The following is a 24,212-nucleotide window of genomic DNA, read 5'->3' as shown; positions in this document are numbered from 1 at the left end:
TGCAGAGAATGAAAGCCAACACTGGTCCTGGCCAGATGTGAGACATTGTGACACGAGGCAAGGCAAGGCGAGATCAATGGAGGAGTCTGGAAGAGCCAGCAACCCAAGTACTACTAGTTACTTGGTGTAAAGGTAGTTCACACACACACACACACATTGTACAGTGCACCAAGTATAGACACACAAACACTGAACAGAATGAGTTAGCAATCTAGGCTGTCAGGACTGAATTGTGCAGCATGTGTAGATTTCCCTGACATTGTAAGCCATGTGCTACATAAATAAATACATGTTTTGCTAGCATAGCAAACATAAACCCTCAGTCTTTTCTCGTTTGTTCATTCTTCTTCCAAACACTAAGAATGAGCAACCCCTCCATAGCAAGTCCACATTTTCTAAAAAGTTTCCTGAACGCGGAGAGCTGCAGGATCAGCTGGAGAAACAGGCCAGAATTTTCAGCTCCTTTTTGACAAAATGCAGAGCCACAGAAAAACTCTCGAACTTGAGGATAAAAGATAACCAAGTTTAATATGTTGCACCAATGCATCCAATGGGTTTGTAAATGACCTAGTGAAGTACTATGTGGACACCGTATTATCTTCTTGTCTATTTAAACTAAAATTGTACTACCCTATACCAGCACTATGCTACCATATCTCAACGAGATAAACTTAGGGACTGGAATATAAAACAAAGGCATTGGGTGCAGATTGCCCATCCCTGCCATACACACATATATATTTGTATAATGCAAAACACAGTTGGGCCCTAAATCTATCTTACGTCTGTGATGCCATAGTAATTATTATGCAGCAGAAAAATGGCTTTGTGTGCAATCTAGAACATTACCATTCGCAAGGCACCTCTTTTACTGAGCAGAACTCCTTCAGTGCCTTGATGCACATCACTCCGCTGAGAACAATGAAAGACATTGGGCAACAAGCTTGGGGGTTTGTCCACTTATCTGGAAGTTGCCAAAGTTAGGAAGCAATACAGGTAGTCCTTGCTTAACAACCAGGCACTTAACGACAGTTTGAAGATGTGATGGACTGCAAAAAAGCTACTTATGTTCCATCCTCAAAATTATGACTGCACACACCCCTGTGGTCACATGACTGAATTTTGGGCTCTTGACAACCAGCTCGTATTTATGGCCAGTTGCAGCATCCTGCAGATTCACTATCACAATTTGCAACTTTGTTGATGTTTTCCACTACGGTGGCAACCAAGGTGACTCACTTAATAACCATCATAAAATGGTTGTAAAATCAAGGCAGGTCATATAGTGACCTACTTTATGATTGCAACAACTTACAACCAGTATTCCACGCTCAATTGCATTTGTAAATCAAGGGCTACCTGTAGAACAGGAAGGATTGGTTAACCTTCTTTAGTTCTAATTTTACGAGTTGAAAATATATTCGTAATTGAAGGACCCGGCAAGACATCAAAACATTGCTCTATTTTATTCATCTCCACCTCTTATCCCACTGAAAGATAATGACCAGGAACTTGTGATTTTCCCATTCACCCGATATTTAGGTAGGTTGAAACAAATGGTGCAGTCTATTCAGAACAGTCATGGAAGAGGTATTTCCAGATTAGATGGTTGTTTTCCAAAAGCTGATCCTTTGTTTAACCCCCTTTAGTTAGCTACAAAGTTCCCTAGAAGAGTTTCAATCAAGTAGCCTCTCGTTTACTATCATTTACCCCATAGTATTATCATGAGGATTTTTTTTACAAAAGGAAAGACAATTCCCCTTAGAAAGGAATTACAGAAAGAAAGGAAAAAAACTAAAAAATATAGTGAAAAGTATACTAGCAATTATTGTAATTTCCTAGACCATTTCAGGAACAAATAAGGCAAAACCATCTTCTTTTATTTCTGTAATTTGCCTCGTATTTCCCAAGCTAACAGTCCTCTCTTTTTTGGGACTGGTTCACTCTGTGTCCATTGTCTTGGCTTATTTTATTCAGGTCTGACTAATCAGGGAAGCCGATGAATCACCTCCATCCCTTAGGCACACCCAAGAATAGCAGATAGAAGTAAATTCTCTTACCATATTTGTCTCCGTCTTCTCCTTTGGCACTGATCCGCCTTCCCAGCACCTGGATATGCTTCCCACTGGTTCGGCTGTAGAGCTGATAAAGTCTGAGCTGCTTCCTGCTGACATCGTCTCGTGCTCGTGTCTGATTTTCCACATGTATCCGAAAATCCACATTTTCTTCAGCAACAAACATCTAATTTTCACAACAAGGGGGAAAAAACACACCATAAATGACGATTGACATTTTCAACACAGAGATGCCAAAGTAGCACAGTCGATATTTTGTCTGACCAACTTTCAGAAGCTTGTAGACATTAAGGTTGATGCTGGCTATTGGAATCTGCAAGGTGACCCGTTAAGAGCTAAAGCTGATTTGACTTGTTTCGAAAAGGACTGGCTAGAAGAAATTTGGACTACTGCCTCCTCCCTGAAAGACGAAGCACTACTATTAAGACCTAATAGTAATGCTGCTTCCATGTCAGCCTTTCGGGGTAGATCCGATTAGGGAACCAATGCCATGAAGGTCAGGACTACTTTTATTGTAAAGCTATAGTAACAGAATCTTGCAAGTCTACATGTGCTTCTCCCTCCCTCCTTTATCTTCATGTGAACCAAGGAGGGCCTTTCTGAGACATTTACTCAAGTTATATTCTTGCTCCAGATTTAGGCCCTTTTACCTGATATTTGCTTTAATAGTAACTCTCCTTCCAGTCCTTCAAAACCATTCCCTCTGCCTCCTTCCTTCCATGAATAAGAATTCCTGAGCTTCCTGAATGCCTCTATTTAGCACAGGATATGAAGCAAGAAGGGCCTTGGCCTGATCCAGTCAGGCAGTTCCTATATTCTCAAGGAAAAGAGTGCCGTGTATTATGGGTAGTATTAACCTGATGCACAGCAGGTGGGGCATCATGACTGAATAATAACAAACCCAATCAAAACCATTTATTATACTCTGGTGTAGCACATTAAGCTACACAGGGATCAGCTACCCAAACTGGAAAAATGATTTGCCTGGATCCTTCCTCCTGCTTTCTCCAGGATCTTTGATTCATTAGTGCAGAACAGGAATTCTCAAACTTTTTTGGCCTGCAGAATTTGTTAGTAAAAAAATAATTCCTGAAATTCCTGTTTTGAAAAATGGCAGCCATGGCAGGTATGGGGGGTTTTTTTGTGGGAGAATGAGTCCCACAACTTTCTGCCATGCTATAGTAAAAATGTTCCTGCCTGTACTCAGCTGATTTTTGTTTGCTTGCTTTTTGTTTGCCCTGTAATGCCCTTTATGACTTGTGGACTTCAATTCCCAGAATTCCTGAGCCAGTGGGGGCCATAGTTCCCTGCCCCTGGTCTGTGAGAATATCCTTGAATGATAGGAGAAGGAACAGCTGCAGCTAGGGCAACAGTCAGCTAAAAGACATCTCAGTCCACAGAAGGAATGGGACCAGAGAAAGCATCTTCCAAGTTCTCTGGAAAGTAAAGGCAGGAAAGAAAAGAAATGAATGAATGAATGAATGAATGAACCTTTATTGTCAAATTACAACCATGTATACATTGAGATTGACTGAGCCTCCCTTCGTGCCCCCACCCCCAACTTACAGTGACACAAACCCTCCGTCTTATTACACCATGTGAGCTAATTGCACAACACACCGGCCTCGCAAGTCAATCATGCATAAAGTTTATAAAATTATTTCCCGTTCAAAAGCCTAACAGCCCATGGATAAAAGCTGTTCTTCAGCCTGTTGGTGCGGCTGGCTATACTCCTATATCTCCTACCCGATGGTAGGAGAGTAAAGAGATACTGTCCAGGGTGTGAGTCATCCCTGAGAATTTTCCTCACTCTTCCAAGGCAGCGAGCCCTGGCGATGTCATCCAGTGGTGTCAGGGAACAGCCCACAATGTCTTGTGCTGTGCTCACCACCCTCTGAAATGCTTTCTTATCCGCAGCTGTCAGACCAGCATACCAAACCACAATACAGTACGAGAGGACGCTCTCTATGGTAGACCGGTAAAAGAGGGTCATTAGCCGTTGTTCTACTCTGTTCTTCTGCAAGACCCTGAGAAAGTGAAGTCTCTGTTGGGCCTTTCTGACCACCTGGGTTGTATTAACTTTCCAGGTAAGATCTTCGCAGAGATAGACTCCCAGAAATTTAAAAGAGGAAACTCTCTCCACACAATCTTCCCCGATGTAAAGTGGGGCAAGTTCCTCCCCACTTTACATCGGGGAGGATTGTGTGGAGAGAGTTTCCTCCTTTAAATTTCTGGGAGTCTATCTCTGCGAAGATCTTACCTGGAAAGTTAATGTGTTCAGACTTGCAATATTTTGTTATGATAACCTTAAATAAAGGCAGTGTTAGTAGTCATGGTTTTGGTTTCTTGTCTGAAGTAGCTTGAAGGGCTGGACATGCCATTGGTCTCCACAACCCCATTAAGTTCTCCGGTGGAGAAGAAGTTACTACGTTGAAGCTCCTTTTCATTCCATCTGAAAGCATGGAGTTATCAAAACACTGTGTTCAATGACAGTGCCAGGAAGCTACAGGTAGTCCAACTCAAATCTTATGCCAGCATCCATCAGTGTATTTCCTTGGCTCCCAGAAAGTCTATTCCTGATCATGTTGACATCACAATGTTGTAAAATCAAGCAAATCAAGTCTACTATATGCCTATTATTATGCCCAGCAAAAAAAGAGAGCAGCTCAATATGAAAACAAACAAAACTCTATTTCTGGATGATCCCAATGATTACATGTCCTCCAAGTAATTTAGGAAAGAACCAGAGCTCATGTATGATGAAATATGTGCCTGCTATTGTGCAGGAAAAAGAACACGCAAAGTTGTAAGTGCCTCTCCCCCAGTTTTTAAAATCAATCGAACTTTTATTTGTATCCAGACTCAAGATGCACCCTCCTCTCCCTTCTCCCCCCCAACAATCCTATGTAGATCTAAGAAGAACACTGAAATCTCATACATTTTTTGGTATTCTTGCCAAAATTACACAGAAGAAACAAATTCGCATACACATACATGAGTGCTGTGGAAAGCTCTATCCTCATTTGTCCCCTTTTCTTAATGTCACATTTTCTCTTAAGAATGCGTAAGTGGTCAAAATGGCCATTCTAGGTAACCTTGAATATAATGAATATTTTATTTTCACTAGCTGCAAAAGGATAGCAATGCTTTCAAAAAAATGAATAGGAATCTGAGTGTGGCCTTCACACAAACCATTTGGGTTGCCTTATTCTACCAAAGCATTTAACAATGTAAAGGATATAAAAAGGGTTCAGATGTCTCTGCTTTTAAAGGAGATTCATTTCTAAAAATTAAATATTTCTCCATTTAGGGCTCTTTCTGGTTTCAAAAAGTAAAGCAATGTGTCCCTTTAATACTCCAAAAACACTTCTTTTAGCTTCCAGACACTGCACCAGCCTAATAGTAATTATTTCCTTTATGACCTTCCAAACATATAAAATTATCTCAGCAACGTCAACATGAAATATCTAAGATGTCTCTTTCCATCGTCTGGAAAGTAGGGTAATCACTATTTTGTTTTCATGGTTTGGGCAGATTTCCACTCTGTCAATTAGAAAATTTGCAAAGCCGCTTCCTGAGGTGTTTTTTTTTTCAGGTGTGCCTTGAAAAATAACAGATTATTATTTGCTATGCCATTTTCTTTTCCAATCTTAACTGCAGCAACCTTCATCAGCAAACTGCTAGGTTGAGGTTGCTGATGGAATCATAGTTGGGCTACAGACAGTGATTTTTTTGTAAAAGAAAAAGGTGTCGGAACTCACACACGTCATACAACCCACCTTGCCTACCCTACAAAGTTCCATCCAAAAAAGGTGCCGGAACTCCGTTCTGAGCGTTCTGTGACAAAAAAAAGCCCTGGCTACAGAGAACCTTTTTAACAATGACCCATTTTTGTAATGAAGTTAACTGCTATAGGCTCATAATACAAATTGTAACATGTATATCTGTGTGTCTCTCTGTGTTTAAAGACTTACTTGCACGTGACCGAGAGGACCAATGAATACAGGTAGTCCTTAACTTACAACCACAACCGAGACCAAAATTTCTGTTGCTAAGTGAAACATTTGTTAAGTGAGTTTTGCCCCATTTTACAACTTTTCTTGCCACATTTGTTAAATGAATCACTGCAGCTGTCAAGTTGGTGACACGGTTGTTAAGTGAATCTGGTTTCCCCATTGACTTTACTGGTCAGAAGGTCACAAAAGCTGACCACGTGGGACACTGCAACCATCATCAATATGAAGAGCCTTGGTGGAGCAGTGGGCTGATGCCTCCTTAAGTAACACCAGCTGCCTGCAATTAGTGCAGGTTCGAGTCCCACCAGGCTCAAGGTTGACTCAGCCTTCCATCCTTCCGAGGTAGGGAAAATGAGGACCCAGATTGTTGGGGGCAATTAAGCTGACTTTGTAATAATGCCGCTTGGGGTTTGTGTGAAAGCCCTAATAAGCAGGCATATACATAGAATGAAGGCTACTGCTAAGCTTGTAAGCCGCCCTGAGTCTTCGGAGAAGGGCGGGATATAAATGGAATTAAAATAAAAAAATAAAAAATAAATGAGTCAGTTGCCAAGCAGTTGACTTTTGATCACGTGACCACGGGGATCCTGCAATGGTTGTAAGTGCCCAGTCCTCAGCTCCCGTCATTGTTACTTAGCAAAGAAATAGAGCAACTATACTTTCCTCTCCTGTTTTCTTTCTTTAGGCATACTGTTGGATGACTTGAGTCCTGTTGCAATTCCTGAACTGTACTGGAAACTATTTGAGGTGATTTCCATGGCAACCAGTGATGCTATAAAGGCCAGAGCCTTACCAGGTGGAAAATAAAGGGAAAGGTAGGCACAGTAATAAGGATGGCACGCACCAGACTTTCCTGCCCTTGGCCCTCCCAAATGTATCCAACTACTACCTCCTAAGGGACTCGGTGGCTCAGTGGGTTAGGACACTGAGCTTGTCGATCAGAAGGTCGGCAGTTTGGCGGGTCAAATCCCGAGTGCCGCGTAACAGAGTGAGCACCTGTTACTCGTCCCAGCTTCTGCCAACCTAGCAGTTCGAAAGCACATAAAAATGCAAGTAGAAAAATAGGGACCACTACGGTGGGAAGGTAACAGAGTTCCGTGCGCCTTTGGTGTCTAGTCATGCTGGCCACATGACCACGGAGACGTCCTTGGACAAGCGCTGGCTCTTCGGCTTTGAAACGGAGATGAGCACCGGCCCCTAGAGTCAGAAATGACTAGCACGCATGTGCGGGGGAACCTTTACCTTTACCTTTTATAGGTTAGGCACAAGCCAACAGTGGTTAAGAGTGAAGACAAGAAGCAAAAATGGGATAAGAGAAAGAGAGTCAAAGCAATTTGCTCAGATTGAATAAAATCTTGGGGCACCAGTGGTTTATATAATCGGGTGAACACAACTTGTGAAATTATTTGACAATCCTCAAACACAGCGATCATCATCTTAAATGGCACCCTTAAATCACAGAATTCAATCTGCCAGATTTCTTGGGGGAACCAGAGTATGGCTAATGTGAGAAGTAAAGTTTCAGAACCCAACCAATGAAAACCTCAGATTGTGTGTGAGAGAGAAATGAAACAACAAGAAATAGGACCTTTGTGAGCATCATAGAACATCTTCTTGGAAAAATGATGATGACACAACACCACTTTTCATCACAATAAAAAAAACCACTAAATCTAAAAAAGAAACCTCTCACAGATCTACCTCAAATCATTTATAACAGCTTCTATAATTTAACTGCACATGTTACAGGCAGCCAACATATGATTGGTGCAGAAAAGGCTAGCAACAGAGTTACATTGTGTGATCTTTTCAGAGGTAGCGTAGGTAATGTGAGAACTGAGGTTTTCACATCATGCCTTTGCTCCTACAGAAGGGCAATAGCATTGAATGCTACATCCAGTTCGAAAGAAAGAATGAAGTTAAAAGGGATGATTAAAATGTAACTAAACGCAATAGAACACATGCTTTCCTTGCAAAATAACTGTTTCAGGCTTGAGTATCTTCAATTAAAACGCTCCACTTAGAAAAGGCCTCCATCAGCATCCAAGTAAGGCCCTCGTTCAATACTTTTATGCCTATATACACGCATCCTGCTATTTTTTTTAAGGTAGTCCTTGCTATGCAAAATACTGACAAAGAATAAGAAATGGTGAACAACAGGAATTAAAGACAGGCAACCAAAAAAATCTGGTTTACATCAACACAGGGCACTATATATTTCCATACAATTCTTTTCATTGCAGACCATCTTTTTTTCACCCGCCTCACCAATTTCCTTTTGTCTTTAAACTTCTCAGCTCTTTTTCAGAATGTCATCAACACCATCTAGTCATGACTTTCATGTGCCTTCCTTCCTTCCTTCCCTCCTTCCTTCCTTCTTTCCTTCCTTCCTTCCTTCCTTCCTTCCTTCCTTCCTTCCTTCCTTCCTTCCTTCCTTCCTTCCTTCCTTCCTTCCTTCCTTCCTTGCATCTTATTCACTCTTTCTTCATACAGTTCTTTTCTAATCCCATCCTCATTCACTCTCTCTTATGTTTACATCCAGACTACATTTTTTCATCAGCTGAAGGATATTATCTGATATAGATAACCACTTTTTCCTAAGCAGGCAAGGGGCAGAGCAAGCCAAGCCATGGGAAGTAGAGCCAGCAGAACCAATATGCTCACTTAGCTTCCTGGAGTGTCATCCTTTCAGTTCTCCAGGAAGTGGGGGAAGGGTCCCAATTCATCTTAAATCCTGAAACTTCTGAGCTGGTATTATCAGGCACAATTGCATGGTCAAGGTCATTGCCCCCTTTTAAGCACACTGCCTACCGTGTTTTATTAAAAGCCAAGTGGAGAGGTGCCTGGGAAAAAAACCTGGTTAAATAACATCCCTGCATCACCTATTCATTCTTAATCCAATTTCTTTTAGTTTATCACTCCCAAAATACCCCACTTCCATCGTATAAAACTCGCTTTTATTATTCTCTGGATATACCCAAGTCACTTTCATATAGCCAAGTATTCTTGTCACAATCATTTTCACTTCTTTTGACAAATATCCATTCCCTACAACAGATCACTCTTCTACCAGCCTATGTTCATCTTAACATTTCTCTGTTCATCTTCCTACTTTTAGTAATCATTCTGAGACTGTACACAAATTCATTTCCTTGCTTTAATTTGGGGGAGGTTATGTAAAATGTGCAATTATTCATTCTGTTTTCCTATCAAACTGAAATAACTTGGTCTTCAATACATTAATTTTCTGATCCATCCACTTCACTGCATGATATACGTTACTTAATATTCACTGCAAATAATTTGGTTCTCAATCTTGGTATTTCTTTTTAAGGTAGTCCTTGCTATGCAAAATACTGACAAAGAATAAGAAATGGTGAACAACAGGAATTAAAGACAGGCAACCAAAAAAATCTGGTTTACATCAACACAGGGCACTATATATTTCCATACATTTTCACTTCACTGCATGATATAAGATACTTAATATTCCCTGTAAATAATTTCGTTCTCAATCAACAACAAGGTATCGTCTGCATATAAAAATGCATTAATACTCCCAATCAATATACTTCTACACTAGGAGCATTCCTTACCCATTTATTGATAAATACATTTAAAAAACCATTTGCTAAATATTCAATTTATTCTAGTATACTCATTATTTCCATCACATATCAAATTCAGCATGAACCCTCAACTCCATACTTATCTAATATATTACATTATAGAAGCTTATTCACTTTATGATACACATTCTCTAAATAACAATAAACTTCTCTTTGCCCATTCATAAGTTTCTCAGTGAACTGCTAAAGAGCAAAAATCTATACTTTGCTCTCAAATATTTGTCGTTACCTCTCATATGTTTTCTGTCAGATTCTGCAATGCTTTCCCAGGCACTCTTAACAAGCAAATCCCCATGTTTATACATTCATCCTTGTTACCTTTTCCTTTTTATAAGAGAATAATAATGGCATTCTTGTAATAATTATGAATGAACTTTATATTCATATGCACATTCAACAAACGGCATAGTTAACATTGCATCAATTGCACCATCCCCCTTTGCGGGGTTATCAATCTTCCATATGCTCATCACACTTATGTCCTCTTCATCGTGTTTTTTCTTGGACAGTTACATTTATATTTACGATACCTAAACATAACTATAACCTATACAATATCCAAATTTTCATCACTGCGATCTGAAAAATCCTTCCAGTAAGCATCAATAACAGGAATCTAATGCACATTGGATGAGGATCTAATTGATTGTAAACTTTGAGAACATTTTGAGGAGTATTGTATCTGACAACGTACTAGAAGAAGTAGACTCCATTTTCCTGAATCAATTAGTCTTTGGCAGTAACCCCACCCCTTTACCAATTGTTTGGAATTCTGATATGCAGTATCATCCTACATGAAAACTTCTCATCTCTGTTGATTGTTTTTCTCTTTGGAGCCAACTTGGAATCTAATTTGAGTTGCTCTGCTACATCATTGATTGGAGTGCTTTTGGGTAAGTGAAATTCAATGATGCTCCCTTGAAAAATCTTTGTTAATGCAATCTAAGTAAAAAGCACTTAGGAGATGAAACTGAAATTGAACAGGAAGAAGAAGCTGACTGTTGGGTCAAACCTCCCTTCAGCTGCCAGAATTCAGAAATATGAGATGGGACAGAATTAGAAGGACACCTTTGGAGGATGGAGAAGCTGATGGGTCCTCTCCGGATTGGAATGACATTCAAAACAATTAAGTCATTCTAACCTTTGCTTTCTTTTATCACATTGAGCTAAGTATACTGTGAATTAAACAATACCACAAACATGCTGCATCTTGTACTTTTAACTATTAATATTTTCTACATATTAAAAGAAAAATCCTGATGTTCCATAGAAGTCATATCGGAATATTGATCCCTAGCTTCTTTTTTTCATCATTCTTTTTTTAAACTGATTTCTTTTAAAATGTTGATCCCATCAAAATATCTTTTGCAAAGGCTCCTTTCCACATATTCTCCTGATACACTCATAAATTAACTCTGTAACAGAATGCCATTCAAGCCACAGCAGGATTGTGTTACTACATAAACTTTGAAACCTGATCTATCCTGGAAAGTTCAGTTAGTTGTGTACAATGGGCTTAATTATGAAGCATCAAACAACGGCTGTGAAAGCTATGCAAATATGTAAAAAAAAACAAAAGCAAAAAGCAAGGGAAGGTTTATGAACAAACTTCTTTTTTCCATCCACCGTCGTAACTATTTTTAACAGGAGGAATACGTATTCTCCAAACAAACTGTGTGATTCATGTGGGAAGCTATGAAGCACCCCATTATTATTATTATTATTATTATTATTATTATTATTATTATTATTATTATTATTATTATTATTGTTGTTGTTGTTGTTGTTGTTGTTGTTGTTGTTGTTGTTGTTGTTATTACAGGTAGTCCTCAACTTACGACTACAATTAAGCCCAAAATTTCTGTTGCTAAGAAAGACAGTTGTTGGCTTCTGGTTTGCGCACGTGGCGCTTCCGGACGCGCAGGAACCGTCCGCTTCCTGTCGTCCGTTTCTTTCTTTTTTGGAGGACCCTGAAAAGGGTCAAAAATCGCCCTGACATCTTGTGGCAAAACTTGGTACAGCAACTAAATTTCTTTTTTCTGTTGTGAGAGCTGACTGAATAACAGAGCTGTCCTTGACATTATTCTTAAAGTTAAGTGTGGGAACAACTGGCACTGAAAACAACTCTTTTGGAGGTGGATAATCCTTGATTCTTATTAAAATAGCCTCCATGGAAGATTTAGCTGCAAACAATAACGAAATGGATGAATATATCCCACCACTTGGCTATAAACTGATACTGGACACGATTTTGGCAATGACAGAGCAAATTAAAGCCAAACTGCAAGAAAAATCTGACAACTCAAAGCCACCAAATCAAATTCTGACTTTAAATGCGGAAAAGATAACCCAAAACCAAATAGAAGAAGTGGAAACTAACACTACTATATGAGATTTCAAAGAACAACAAAAGCAACTTACAGAAAACCTTAAAGTCCAAACTTTAATGGCAACTACAAAACTTACAACTCAAAAAGCAACAGCACCTGAAGAAAGCAATACTAAGAGTGAAGACACTAAAGGCCTTCAAACACACTATATTGAGAATTCAACTAATCAAATGACAACCGTAACACCAGCTACTACTTTCTACCTAACCCAGATAGAATTGGAAGAACAAAAATACTTGACTGATCTAATGACAACTATATTACATCAATCATCAAAAACTGAACTATCAAAGCAAAACTACAATGGCTACAAAGGGGACATTTTCCTTGCAAAATTGACATTTGGATACATTCCCTGGATTCAAATAAGGGCTATAGGAAGAAAGGAAGATACATTTGAGTTTAAAGATGCCAAGAGGGAAGCCTGATTGGCACAAAAGGAAGGCAAGAGTTAGATTTAAAACTTGTTTCTCTTTTGGGATTCCTAAAGATAGAGTATAAAAATACCTTTCAATGGATTAAGGGGAATCTCTAAAAAATATAACTGATTCTACATTTAGTTTTTAGATCTGTAAGGGAAAACAAAAGTAAGCTTTTAGAATATAATTCTGAACTATATTATAGAATTTGGAATGATATATCAAAAGATAGTATTTTAACAATTGATGTACGGTTAAGATGACTTATAGAATATATTAGTTGTTACTTTTGAACTATATTATAGAATCTAGAATTTTATATATAAAAGATAGTATTTTAATAATTGTTGAATGGTTAAGATACAAAATATACTTCTAATAATTGGTGATTTGTTAAGATGAAAACTAGATTTTAATGGTAAAACATAAGAATGTTTTGTAATGAACAATGTAAGTTTTGTAGACAAGAGAATTATTCTTTATTGAAATAGGGAATTGTGGGTTACCCCAAAATTAAGCTTTCTTTCGTATATTATAGGCTATTCTAGGATATTCTATTTATTTATTTATTTGTTTGTTTGTTTGTTTTTATAAATCGCCCTTCTCCCGAGGGACTCGGGGCGGTGTACAGAGTAAGGTAGGTATACAGATTGAACAATAGTGAAAAACAATAGTAAAAACAAATTGGGACCCCAATTAGAGCTATCAGGCCAGGCCGGACTGTTGGAACAGGTAAGTTTTTAAGTCGCGCCGGAAGGTGCGGAGGTCGGGGGCCATCCGGATTTCGGTTGGCAAGCAGTTCCAGAGGGCTGGCGCACCCACTGAGAATGCCCTCCCCCTGGGGGCCACCAGCCGACATTCCTTGAGCGGTGGCACCCTGAGGAGGCCCTCTCTGTGGGAGCGCACAGGACGGTGGGGTGTTGACATTGGCAGAAGGTGCTCCCATAGGTAGTCCGGGTCCATGCCATGTAGGGCTTTGTATGTCATTGTTAGCACCTTGAATTTCACTCGGAAGGCAACCGGAAGCCAGTGCAGCTCACGGAGGAGAGGAGTGATATGGGAGTATCGGGAGGCCCCCAAAAGTGTCCGTGCCGCTGCACTTTGCACCAGTTGAAGCTTCCGAGTGGATCTCAAGGGCAGCCCCATGTAGAGAGCGTTACAGTAGTCTAGGCGAGAGGTCACAAGGGCATGGGTGACTGTACGTAAGGCATCCAGGTCCAGATAAGGTCGTAGTTGGCGCACTAGTCGAACCCGGGAGAAGGCCCCCTTGGTCACAGCTCCTATGTGATCTTCCAGGGATAGCTGCGAGTCTAGGAGGACACCCAGGTTGCGGGCCCTATCAACAGGGGGTAGTAACTCATCCCCGATGTTAAGGAGTGGAATGATCTGAGTATCCTGGCTTGCCGGTACGTACAGCCATTCAGTCTTGTCCGGGTTGAGTTGAAGCCTGTTCCTCCCCATCCATTCCCGGACCGCTTTCAGGCAGTGGGACATCACGTCAAGGGCATCACTGATGCTGTTTGGAGTTGAGATGAAAAGCTGGGTGTCATCAGCATACTGATGGTACCCTACTCCAAAGCTACGAATGATCTCACCCAGCGGTTTCATGTAGATGTTGAACAGGAGAGGCGAGAGGACCGACCCCTGAGGGACTCTGCAAACGAGAGGCCTCGGGGTCGACCTCTGTCCCCCTGCCAGCACCGACTGCGAGCGACCCTGGAGAAAGGAGGAGAACCAACGCAGAACCGTGCCTCCCACTCCCAGTCCCCTGAGGCGCCGCAGCAAGATACCATGGTCGATGGTATCGAAAGCCGCCGAAAGGTCTAATAAGACTAGGACAGAGGAATGGCCCCTGTCCCGGGCTCTCCAGAGATCATTCATCAGAGCGACCAATGCCGTCTCCGTGCTGTAGCCCGGCCTGAAGCCCGATTGGCACGGGTCTAGATAAACCGCTTCATCCAGGACCTGAGGAAGTTGATGTGCCACCACGCTCTCAACAACCTTCGCAAGGAAGCGAAGATTGGAGACTGGACGAAAGTTATTCAATGAGAATGGGTCCAAGGTGGGCTTCTTGAGGAGAGGTCTCACCACCGCCTCCTTCAGGGCGGTGGGGAAGTGACCCTCACTCAGAGAAGCAGAGATGACCGCCAGAAACCAGCCTCGTGTCCCCTCTCGAGCCGCATAAGCCAGCCAGGAAGGGCACGGGTCCAGTAAGCATGTGGAGGAGCTCAACCTCCTCATAATCCTGTCCACTTCCTTAGGAGTCACAGGATCAAATTCTTCCCAGATGACGTCGACAAGACTGTCCATGTCCTGTTCTTCCAACTCTGCCCAGTTGGAGTCCAGGCCGGTTCGAATCCGAGCGATTTTATCCAACAGATATTGACCGAATTCCTCGGCTCGACCCTGCAAGGGTTCCTCCCTCACCTCTTGGTTCAGTAGGGAGCGAGTCACTCTGAACAAGGCAGCCGGGCGATTATCTGCGGACGCGATGAGGGTGGAAAAGTAGTTGGATTTTGCCACCCTTATCGCTGCGAGATAAGACCTGGTGTGGATTCTTAGTCGCAACCGGTCGGATTCGGATCGACTGGATCTCCAACGGCTCTCTAGGCCCCGTCTCCGACGCTATTGCAATTAGATAAAATTTAAAAACAGGATATTGATATGTATTAGTGAAAATATATTGAAAATTTTGTTAATTGACTAGGTACAACTAGAAGTGTATTAACTTGACTATTTTGACTACTTGATAACTAAGGGAATCAGAGAGGGAATCCCTGTTGATGTAACCTGAACTATTTACAACTTGTTATTTGTTATTTTGACTGCCCAACCACCATATTGCTTCACAAATATATGTATATGTAAATATTAAAAAATCAATAAAACTTGTATTAAAAAAAAAGAAAGACAGTTGTTAAATGAGTTTTGCCCCATTTTATGACCTTTCTTGCCACAGTTGTTAAGTGAATCACTGCAATTGTTAAGTTACTAAGGTCATTAAATGAATCTTGGTTTCCCCATTGACTTTGCTTTTCAGAAGGTAGCAAAAAGTGATCATGTGACCCCGGGACATTGCAATTCTCATAAATACACTTGGCCAGTTGCCTAGTGTCCGAATTTTGATCACATGACCATGGAGATGCTACAATGATCATCAGTGTGAAAAAAGGTCAGTCATAAGTCACTTGTTTCAGTGCCGCTGTTTGTTTGTTTCAGATAATTTGAATGGTCACTAAAAAATGGTTGCAAGCCGAGAACTCCCTGTATTATTTAAATATATATGTCACTTTTCCACTTACAGCAACTAAAAATACAAATGATAAAATAAAAGAACAAAAACAGTACAATTAACATCCACTTCAAAACTGATATTTAGTTCTGCTAACTATTAAAAGCTTGGTGGGGGGGGAAAGATGGGTTTCCATCACTTTTCTTAAATTTTAGGAAAGTTGGAGCCAAACACATCTCTGTGAGTAGTCCATACCATAGTCTGGAGCCACAGCAGAAGAGTCTGTCCTGCATATTGATCAGACAAACTTCAGACAGTGGGGGTTGTTCAAAAGGGTCTCTCCCGCTGATCTAAGCACCTGGGCAGATTCATAGCAGAAAATATCAGTAACATTCTGAAGAAGTATAGAGGAGGGAAATATTTTAAAAAATTATTTTCATATTTGAGAATGTTTAAAACAGCCATCTGGTGCAGTGGTTAAAGTACCAGGCTAGAAACCTGGAGACAGTCAGTTCTCATCTCACCTTAGGTATGAAGCCAGCTGGTGACCTTTGACCAGTCCCTTTCTCTTAGACTTAGGGAGGTAGTAACGAAAAACCTTGCCACAAAAACTGCAGCGCCTTCTCTGTGCAGTGTCCAATTGAATAGAAACAAAATAAAACAGCCACAGTAAATGGCTTTAATTAAGAGGCCAACTATGGTTGTCTTTCCCATTTTGATGCCCTTTGACAACATTAACTACAGCATCCCAAATTCTCAGCCAGCTATAGGTCATGAGTATATTATACAATATCTTTGTTTCAGATAATTTAAATAAACCCAGCCTTAGATTTTAATTCCAGTCACCCACTTACTAAACTTTCAAAATGCATCATGGTTTCTCAAAGAACTGGTTATTTGCTTCTACCGTTTTGGCAGAATGAAAACTTTCAAAAAGAAAAATACTAAATGTGGCCTTCGCTTCTTCTAATAATATCACAACATGCTTATGCCCTAAGTAAATACATAAGGCTCTAATATCATAGCACAGGTATGAGTTTATTTTATTACATTTATTTATTTCATTTGTACCCCATCATAATCCTATCAGAGTTGCTGTTGCAGAAGAAGAGAGGCAAACATAATTGTGGTTCAAAAAAAATAGAATTAAACAATGGAACAAAAAGCAAATATCTGCCCCCCGTAGATAGGGCTCGCAACTTGGGAGTCCTCCTAGACTCACAGCTTTCTTTAGAAGATCATATATTAACTGTGACTAAGGGGGCCTTCGCCCAGGTTCGCCTGGTGTGCCAGTTGCGGCCCTATCTAGACCGGGATGCCTTGCGTACGGTCACTCATGTGCTCGTGACCTCTCAATTAGACTACTGCAATGCTCTCTACATGGGGCTGCCCTTGAGGACCACCCGGAGGCTCCAACTGGTGCAGAATGCAGCCGCGAGAGTCGTGTTGGGAGTTTCCCAATACTCCCATGTTACACCTTTGCTCCGTGAGCTGCATTGGCTTCCAGTTGTCTTCCGGGTGAGATTCAAGGTGCTGGTAATGACCTTTAAAGCCCTACATGGCATGGGTCCGGAGTATCTTAGGGAGCACCTGCGGCCGGCATCAACTTCCCTCCACCCAGTGCGCTCCCACAGAGAGGGCCTCCTCAGGGTGCCACCGGTCAGAGAATGCCGTCTGGTGGCCCCCAGGGGAAGGTCCTTCTCTGTGCACCGGATTTGTGGAACCATTTACCGGTTGAGCTCTGGACGGCGCCCGACCTTCGCTCCTTCCGATGGGATCTTAAGACCTACTTGTTTGAACAAGCCAGCCTGGCCTGATGGGTTTTGGGTTTTATTATTGCTTTTAATGTATTTTAACTTATTGTTTTAAGGGATTGGGCACTTGTTTAATCTTTTCTTAATTTTTGTATTCTTGTATTAGTATTTATTGCCCTGTTCACCACCCTGAGTCCTTCGGGAGAAGGGCGGTATACAAATAAAATTATTATTATTATTATTATTATTATTATTATTATTATTATTATTATTATTATTATTATTATTATTATTATTATTATTATTATTATCACAATCTATTTGACAGAACATTGCTTATTTATCTTTGGATGTGTCTGCCGATTAGAAAACTGTAGTGCCTGAAATTTTGTGATTTTTTTTTAATGAATTGCTATTTTGTGGCACAGTCAAAGAGGATTGGAGAATTGGCCATACTGGCTAGAGAATCAAAGAAGACAACTCTGGAAGATGTCAGATTAAGGTTAGGTGCTGTAATTCATGACACAGCATGGAACAGGTCAAAGGAGACATAGCAGAAATCAGTAATTCATGTCACTATGGCCAGCTGAGATTACGGTGTTAAATTGGAGGGGAAGGCCACACACTGTGGGTCACTTTCCAATATTTGCCTGGTAAAATAGATCTACTTGATTTCCCACATTTCTTCAAAATACAACAGAACAAGTCAGGTGAATACTCAAGCGCCATTGAGCCTAACACTTCATCAGCCCAACAGAATCTGTCATAGCCCTTTAAGTTTCAGAATCACTTTCCCTTTCATCAGAAGACTGCATTCATATAATTTATTTGGGCATTTAGTTTCCCCACGTGTTTGTGTTGACATTCAGCAAACTATGTAACACAGCCCTAGATTCTAGAATTTTGAGATCAGAAAGAGAACAATCCCATGATGTTTCCAGAACAAGGAAAAGATGCATATGTATCTCATGTTTGTCCATAAAACTGGCTTTAAGAACTTTTTATTTTATTTTATTTATTTTTATTTTAATTCCATTTATATCCCGCCCTTCTCCGAAGACTCAGGGCGGCTTACAAGCTTAGCAGTAGCCTTCATTCTATGTATATGCCTGCTTATTAGGGCTTTCGCCCCCCCCCCCAGCGGCATTATTACAAAGTCAGCTTAATTGCCCCCAACAATCTGGGTCCTCCTTTTACCTACCTCGGAAGGATGGAAGGCTGAGTCAACCTTGAGCCTGGTGGGATGCTTTATAAAGAACAATAAGAAATTAAGCAAACATTTGCTTAGACTAACACTAAGAACTACTAAACCAGGGGGAAAGTGCTGAAAGCCAGAAAGTGGGACATTTTTAAAAAAAAAAATAACACAGTTAATATACAATATAATAGGAAAAAACATTTTGTTCTATTTGAATGTAAATGTTACATTCACATATAAACTAAATATTCATAATACTTTGAAATAAGTGCTTATCTGAGCTTTGCAGTGCAGTTTGATATTCCACAGGAAAACTGACAGACAGACACAAATGTATAGTGTGCAAAATATTATTGGAATTTTTTTCCAAAATGTATGATTTGGAAGCTGCATATGTATGGAGAAATGAACATAAAATATATGTTTTTGTGCATTTTCTTAAAAAAAGTGAATTACTATGCAAATTAGTTGAATCAAGCTCATAAAAATATACTGATATATAGTAAAACTGCTAGAGAAGAATAAAACAGATAGCTTTATAGGATTTTTCTCATTTTAACAGATGTTTCTCATCACACCCTATCATGGGATGGCTTGGCTGGATTGGACGCATTCAACCCACAAAAACTGTGACAGATTTGCATGAATTAAATTTAAATGTTAGGCCATCTATTACTTAATAGCTTTTTTAAAAAGTATTTGTTAAGGTATGGTTAGAGGACATTTATAAGGGTGAGAAGGCAATAGGTGATGCTGTTAGTGAAAATGGCAAAATGGACTGTTTTCATTAAAGAAAAGAATTTATCTAGTTTTGTTTCTGCTTGGAAACTGCTTCTGGACTTTTGCTCAAAGCTGAAAAAAATGAAACTTTGATTTTAGATTTTGAAGATTAGAATGATTTTCTAATTATAAAAATGGCTTGAAATGTTGCAAAATGAAAAGCAAAAAGTGGATGTTGCATTATTTTGTAATCTGTTGCACCAAAGAAAGTCTTCTATATTTTTTACCTTATAATAAAACTTAATAAAAAAAATAAGAACTGGCGAGGCAAAACTATTTTGGCCACACAGTGTTTTCACTGGCTTACTGCTAAGCTTGTAAGCCGCCCTGAGTCTTCGGAGAAGGGCGGGATATAAATGGAATTAAAATAAAAAAATAAAATAAAGGAAAAGAGTTCATATCAGTTGCTGCTTCTTTCATGAGATCATCTCTTAAAAACAGAAAGGTTCTCCTCCAGAAGCGGTGAATGCTCCAACACTGGAAGTTTTTAAGAAAAGACTGGACAACCATTTGTCCGAAATGGTATAGGGTTTCCTGCCTGAGCAGGGGGTTGGGCTAGATGACCTCCAAGGCCCCTTCCAACTTTATTATTATTAAGCAAAAAATGTAACAGCTGCCTGCTCTGGGGAGGCAGATTTATCCTGACAAGGGAATTGATTTCTGATGCTTCAAGATAAATTTGAAGACACATTTTTGGTTGCAATAAGTGGAAATTACCAAGCAAACTTTTTTACCTTATACAAGGAGAGCAGCAAGACAACGTTGCAATGCTTCAGCAGCATCAAATTGACCTAAAGCAAAAAATGATGGGCAACCTTCAAAAAATTCATAGATAGAAATCATGAAGGAGGATTCAATCCCCACATTATTTTCTTAAGGTCATTTCAGGATTTACAAGATTAGTGGTGCAATTGTGCGTGCATGTGCATCTGTGGGAGACCAAGTGTGTCCCAGGGAGTCCTGTGTTTTTTTAAAAAAAAAACTGCAAAGAGTTAATTGTGTAACTTCATACTGGCCAGGCAGAATGTGAATAGTCTAATGTTAGGAGCTCCGGAGTCTGCTCCCAAATTCTACCTGAAATTCTCCCTAATATACAAAGTACCTATTTATTCCTGAGTTAATATTTCTCTCTCTCTCTCTCTCTCTCTCTCTCTCTCTCTCTCTCTCTCTCTCTCTCTCTCTCTCTCTCTCTCTCTCTCTCTCTCTCTCTCTCCATGTCTCTTTTAAAAAAAACTGAGAATAAACTGGACTGGAAAAGTGGCACTGTTTATTCAGTTCTTCAGCATGCCATGAACCCCTTCTTTCAAAGAAAAGTTAATGGGATGTTCCCCCTACAGAGTCTATAGAGGCACAGGGATAGGTTATTATTGTTACTTAATTACTTGTGTTGCTTATGTAAGAAAAAAAAGGCAAACACAATGCAACAATTCAAAGAATAAAGGGGAGAAAAATACACATACTACATTATGCAGTCCCAACGGTGCTTTTTCAAGAGGCAACTTTGCCCAGTTGCCTCTTGAAAAAGGACCTTTGGGATGACCATGACCTGGATGACTGAGAATGTCTCCATAGACATTATGCAATATATTAAAGAAAGAAAATAGCTCCACTTTTATATAACTCATTAAACTTTAATCAAATTAAATGATATTGTCCACATAGAGATAGAGGGTGAGCATCTATCTTCAATTCAACATTTTAAAGCTGGAATAACAATATATTTCCATCATAACAAAATAAATTATTTTGATATACTCCAAGCACAATAAATCTAAAACTTGTTATATAAATTGATAGATTCCAAATTTTTATTGTATAGTTCTATACCATATTCATATCTTTAAACCACTTATTCACCTCTCCCAAATCATATTTACAGATTTAGGGATATTAAATACCTGATAATCAAAACAGGAAAATTGTAGAACATGCTTCAGTCCTATGTCAAAATCTCCTTCAATATAATACAGTTAGATCATAATGAAGTTTGACAAGGAATCTTTTTCTGAACACCCTTTGAGGAGTCCAATAAATATTTTAAAAAAGGAAAACTTTTGTAGAATTTTGCATACTCTAATATCGTAGGAAACATATTTCACATTCTTTAAAACCACTTCAATTGATTTGTTAACATGGGACATTCTGTTCCCAAATTCTTGCAGATTACCAATATCTGATTTATTATTCTTTAATTTTATATAAACATGAATTGTAAATTTAGAATCTCCCAAAACTCCTTTCAATAATAATATTTAGGGGTTCAGACGCTGCTAGTGTATCGGGTTGAAATTGTACAGCTGAGTGGACTGTTAATTTAATATAATGCCATTGTTCAAATTGTTCTGGCAAAACAGCACATGATTTAAAAGATTCGTTTACAATGAGCAAACCTAAAGAATTAATACCACTTTTTTGCCCAAGGACTCCAGAAAAAAAGATTTTCTTGCAATTTTCAATTGAGTATTATCCAAAATAGTGTCATCTGTCATGAGAATGGGGATGCTGAGAATAAGGATCAAGTTTAAACTTCCATCCCAAGGTTTTCCAAATATGCCTTTAATGAGGAAAAACAACTGAATTTCCACTAAAAAGAGAGCCAACCTGCCAAGAACTTAAAGGGGTCAAATAATAACTTTCCAGATATAATCATAATAGTTTTTAAGCAAATTACAGAGTGCAAATCATAAGATAGACATCGATAAGACTAGAAGTCCAGAAAAAAGTAAAGCCCCTATCTTTGTAAGAAAATTGCAATTGAGATAACAAAAAGGTTTGAGATTTTTAAGGATTAAAGGTCACAGAGCAGGCCACATGGCATGGTTGACACTGTATCAGCCTCTAGTACATGAAGCAACTACCGATGCCGTCTAATGGAAGGTCAACCTACCAGGTTTTAGAGCCAGGTGTCTATCAGGAATTGATTCTGATAAATGCTCACATAAATTCAGGTTACGTGCCTAGGAGGGGGGAACAGGTGATCAGTTGAGGACCTAGATTGTACCTTTGACAATAGAGATGTGTTCCACCGTGCCTAGTCAGAACATGCTAGACAAGACGACAGGCTTCATGACAAAAGAGAAAAGTTTGGAAATACGTTTTGGCATAGAACTAGAATGTATATTTATTGATTTACATTTTAATTTTCTTTTCATTCGGGGATGGATCTCAGGACACAAAAACACTAATTATGAAGAACAATACAGCTTACCATTAAAAAAACCCTTATAGCATTTTTTCTTATTAATCACAAAGGCAATAAATTCTGTGAGCTACTCATTATCACAAATGGATTTCATACTTGAAAAACAATGGGAAAGGGTTATCGGCATACAAACCCAACTTTTGTCATAACGTATTGAAACATGCCCTCATATACCTCCTTTCCAGTTCCTGTTTACACTAATATTCCCATTCTGTCTTTATGAACGTGGTAGATTTGGATCCTTTTGTGGACGGATGTGATTTGCAAGCTTAATAGGAAGAAAATTCACATTGTGATAACTTCCATGCAACTTATTTCCAAAAGTACAGCTGGATCACTTTTTAATCACTTGCTTGGGAGTTGTATCAGGGATGGAGATCTGATGGTTTTCCAAATCTCAATGCAGTGCAATTTCTGTTATCTAACCACTTGCTAACAGGGCGTGCTAGATGTTGTAAGCTCAATAATGTCTAGAGAAACTTGGGATTCACTGCCCCAGCCCATATAAGTATATCACATGAGGAATTAGAGAACCAATTCTGCAAAGCGTTGTGCCGAACAGCTTGCACAATTGGCTCCATCATTTTACATACTTACATGAAAATAAGCACATTTTGCATCATCAATGGATGTAACCAGAAATAGAATCTTATTGCCCCATGTTTTCACCTAGCAAAGCCAGCAGAATCCAGACTGCAGCAAGTCAGAAACCTCAAGGCCAGTCCAATCTCCATGAAGTTCAAATATGTGTTTAAAACATTTGGACAATGCTGGATCCACCTTATAGTGACAAATGGTGAGACACAGTCCAAGGGATGAGGAAATGAACTAATGGTGCAAAGTTCTTAAGCGGAAAAAATTATTAAGTAACAATATTGCTTCCCTGGCTCCAAACACATGTATGATGTTATTTCCACCAAGTAACTGTAATTTCTCCACTCCACATACTTAAGACAATAAAGCTGAAGATGCCTTTCTCTTATCTGGCCCTGGCTATACTTCTCATTTTTAGAAAAGGGGTGTCTTATCCTTGAAAAAAGCCAGTGGTCATTCGTGTGTTTTCAGAAGGCTTTTACAATGCCCGTGAGCCCAAATAAAACAAAACAGTTGGCACAGAGAAGTCAAGGGAAGGGGCTTTCCAAAAATAACAGATGGAAGAATGGGACCTAATTCTTCAATCAAGTGACAGAGGGAATTTCCAGTGCCAAGCTGGTTCAGTTTTCCATCATGACTGATCCATATGATTAGTTGGAGAGTTAACCTTGCATAAGGGGATACCATGTGGGAAATGTAGTAATGTTGGCTATTATTCAGTACATGCTGTTCCATGTTATCTTCAGGAGTTCAAGGAAACAACAGCCTTAGGAAGTATATCAGGCTAAAAGATTATGACCAGCAGGTTTTCCTACTTTTCCCTCGGGAAAAGGGCGGTATATAAATCGAAACAAATAAATAAATAGTTACATGAGGTGTGGACCTTGTAACTTAGTTACTTTTGTCTGATTTTTTTAAACCAC

The 24,212-nt window shown here is 39.5% G+C and overlaps 1 protein-coding gene across 1 annotated transcript in view; it reads right to left on the bottom strand.

The window, feature by feature from the left end:
• Positions 1-24,212, bottom strand: part of FGF18 (fibroblast growth factor 18) — a 142,502-nt gene that overhangs the window by 66,645 nt on the left and 51,645 nt on the right. Inside the window, exon 3 of the mRNA XM_081314190.1 lies at positions 2,061-2,241. Coding sequence (XP_081170316.1) covers positions 2,061-2,241 — 181 coding nt within the window. The remainder of the gene's footprint in view (positions 1-2,060; positions 2,242-24,212) is intronic.

The sequence above is a fragment of the Vipera berus genome, assembly GCF_964194415.1.
Source record: "Vipera berus genome assembly, chromosome: 1".
NCBI classification, from domain to species: domain Eukaryota; kingdom Metazoa; phylum Chordata; class Lepidosauria; order Squamata; family Viperidae; genus Vipera; species Vipera berus.
The sequence above is the reverse complement of the archived record's forward strand: the minus strand, read 5'-3'. Positions and strand labels throughout refer to the sequence as shown.